We start from the raw sequence: 2,749 nt of genomic DNA, 5'->3' as shown, positions 1-2,749 counted from the left end.
CTTTTAACTATGTAAAGCACTTTGTGCTACATTTTTTGTATGAAAAGTGCTTTATAAATAAAGATTGATTGATTGATTGATTGATTGATTGATTGATTGATTGATTGATTGATTGATTGATTGATTGATTGATTGTAATCAATCCAGGCAGTGCACAGGTTGGTCAGTCTGGTCTTGCAGTCTCGGCTGACTGTTCTGTCTACCAGTAGCTGGTGTTTTGCGCCTCTGGTATTCTTGCCAATTCCTTTCTGTGTCCCACTCATGTATTGACCCATGTGCCTGTTCACCTTAGCCGATATAATGCCTGACAGGAGCTTCCATGTAGTACTGAGGCAGGTTATTGGTCGGTAGTTGGAGGGGACCAGTCCCTTCTTGGGGTCCTTGGGGATCAGGACCGTCCGACCTTCGGTTAGCCATTCCGAGTGTCTCTCGTTAACTAGCAGCTGGTTCATTTGTGCTGCCAGACGCTCGTGGAGTGCAGTCAGCTTCTTCAGCCAGTAGGCGTGAACCATGTCGGGCCCTGGTGCTGTCCAACTCTTCATACTGGGGACCCTTTCTTGGATATCTGCCACTGTGATGGTTACTGGACCCTGTTCAGGGAGGTCGCTGTGGTCTGCCCTCAGATCCAATAGCCACTGAGCATTGCCGTTATGGGTTGCGTCCTTCTCCCATATGCTCTTCCAGTATTGCTCCGTCTCTAGCCTTTGGGGTGCTGTTCTCTTATTATTATTGTTCCCTTGCCACTGAGAGTACACCTTTGCTGGTTCTGTGGAGAACAGCTGGTTTATTCTCCTGCCCTCTATCTCTCTGGTGTACCTCCTCAAGCGGCTGGCCAAGGCTGTGAGTCTTTGCTTGGCAGTTTCCAAGGCCTCAGGTATGGACAGCTTGCTGTATTTCTTATGCACCTTCTTTGTTGCACCTTTCTGCAACTCCGTTAGTTGGCTAAACTCGCTCCGTGCTACTTTGATCTTACCCTCTAGCCTCCTTCTCCATGGAGGGTACTACCCCTTGTGGCTGTTCAACTTGTAGCCAAGCATCTCACTGATCACTATATATATATATATATATATATATATATATATATATATATATCCTGTGCTAATCTCTCTGAGCAGGCGTACAGGCACTTTGGAGGCCAAATGTCTCTCACCTTTGCCCTAGAAACAAGTCTATTATTTATCTGTGTCTGTAAGTGTGTTTGCATTGACCCTCAAAAGACTGAATGCCAACTCTCATGAGCACATTTGCAATGTGTGTATGAAAATAAGTATAACTACTTATTTAATAAAAGGTCACAAAATACCACTAATAAAAGGCCGGTTAGAATAATGTATTTCCCACAACTCACTGCCTCTGTTTGTATCTCTGTCACTGCAGGACCAACGTGGATCGAGAAGTCAGCGCTCTCAGGAGCCCGACAAATTCGTTGAAGAAAGAAGTGGAAGAAAAAAATACTGTGACGAGTTTGGGAAAGATTTTACTGTGAAAGCTTCCCTAAAAATGCATCAGGTCATTCACACCAGAGAGAGACCGTTCAGCTGTGACGAGTGTGGAAAGTCTTTTTCCTCGAAGAAAGCCCTAAAAAGACACCATCTCATCCACAGTGGACTTAAAGCGTACAGCTGTGATGAGTGTGGAAAGTCTTTTACCCACTCTGGAAACTTAAAAGCACACCAACTGATCCACACTGGAGAGAGACCATTCAGCTGTGATGAGTGTGGAAAGTCTTTTACCCACTCTGGAAACTTAAAAGCACACCAACTGATCCACACTGGAGAGAGACCGTTCAGCTGTGATGAGTGTGGAAAGTCTTTTACCCACTCTGGAAGCTTAAAAACACACCAACTGATCCACACTGGAGAGAGACCATTCAGCTGTGATGAGTGTGGAAAGTCTTTTACCCACTCTGGAAGCTTAAAAGCACACCAACTGATCTACACTGGAGAGAGACCGTTCAGCTGTGATGAGTGTGGAAAGTCTTTTACCCACTCTGGAAACTTAAAAGCACACCAACTGATCCACACTGGAGAGAGACCATTCAGCTGTGACGAGTGTGGAAAGTCTTTTAGCAAGTCTGGAAGCTTAAAAATACACCAACTCATCCACAGTGGAGAGAAACCATTCAGCTGTGACGAGTGTGGAAAGTGTTTTACCCACTCTGGAAACTTAAAAACACACCAACTGATCCACAGTGGAGTTAAAGCGTACAGCTGTGATCAGTGTGGCAGAGCTTTTACTCACAGTAGCAGCTTACAGAGTCATCTAGTTACCCACTCTGGAATTAAGGCATACAGCTGTGACATTTGTGGAAAAACTTTCAGCCGGATAGGGAGGCGAAATACACACCTACGCATTCACACCAGACATGATGTGTACAGTTGTGATCAGTGTGGCAAACACTTTGCTACAAACACAGAGTTACGATGTCACATGTTTACCCACTCTGAGGAGAGCCCTTATAAATGTGACCTGTGTGAGAAGACTTTTAAATCTCCACATTCTCTGAGACGACACCAACAGATCCACACCAGAAAGACTCTACAAGTGCAGTTACTGTGAGGTATGTATTTTTATGTTTATCTTGTCAGCCCGACTGTTTGAAACAACTCTGCTCATCAAATTGTGTTAGCATGTTAGCAATTCTACTGCATGGAAAGGCAGCTCTGAATGATTAGTCAGACTCTGATCACAGGTTTTTAGGGATAGTGTTTGCGAATTGTATTACTGTTATTGTAGCATTAAACTAGTA

General features: G+C 44.3%; 1 protein-coding gene across 1 annotated transcript; it reads left to right on the top strand.

Annotated features, from left to right (window-relative positions):
• Positions 1 to 1,493: 1,493 nt before the first annotated feature.
• On the top strand, positions 1,494 to 2,529 carry LOC113029840 (gastrula zinc finger protein XlCGF8.2DB-like; the record flags this gene model as incomplete). Its single annotated transcript, XM_026180871.1, has 2 exons — positions 1,494 to 2,248; positions 2,417 to 2,529. Coding segments are annotated over exons 1-2 (861 nt in total), but the record flags the coding sequence as incomplete, so codon positions are not given.
• Between the last annotated feature and the right edge of the window lie 220 nt (positions 2,530 to 2,749).

This window comes from Astatotilapia calliptera, chromosome 9 (genome assembly GCF_900246225.1).
Source record: "Astatotilapia calliptera chromosome 9, fAstCal1.2, whole genome shotgun sequence".
NCBI lineage: Eukaryota > Metazoa > Chordata > Actinopteri > Cichliformes > Cichlidae > Astatotilapia > Astatotilapia calliptera.
This window is presented reverse-complemented; position numbering and strand designations above follow the sequence as displayed.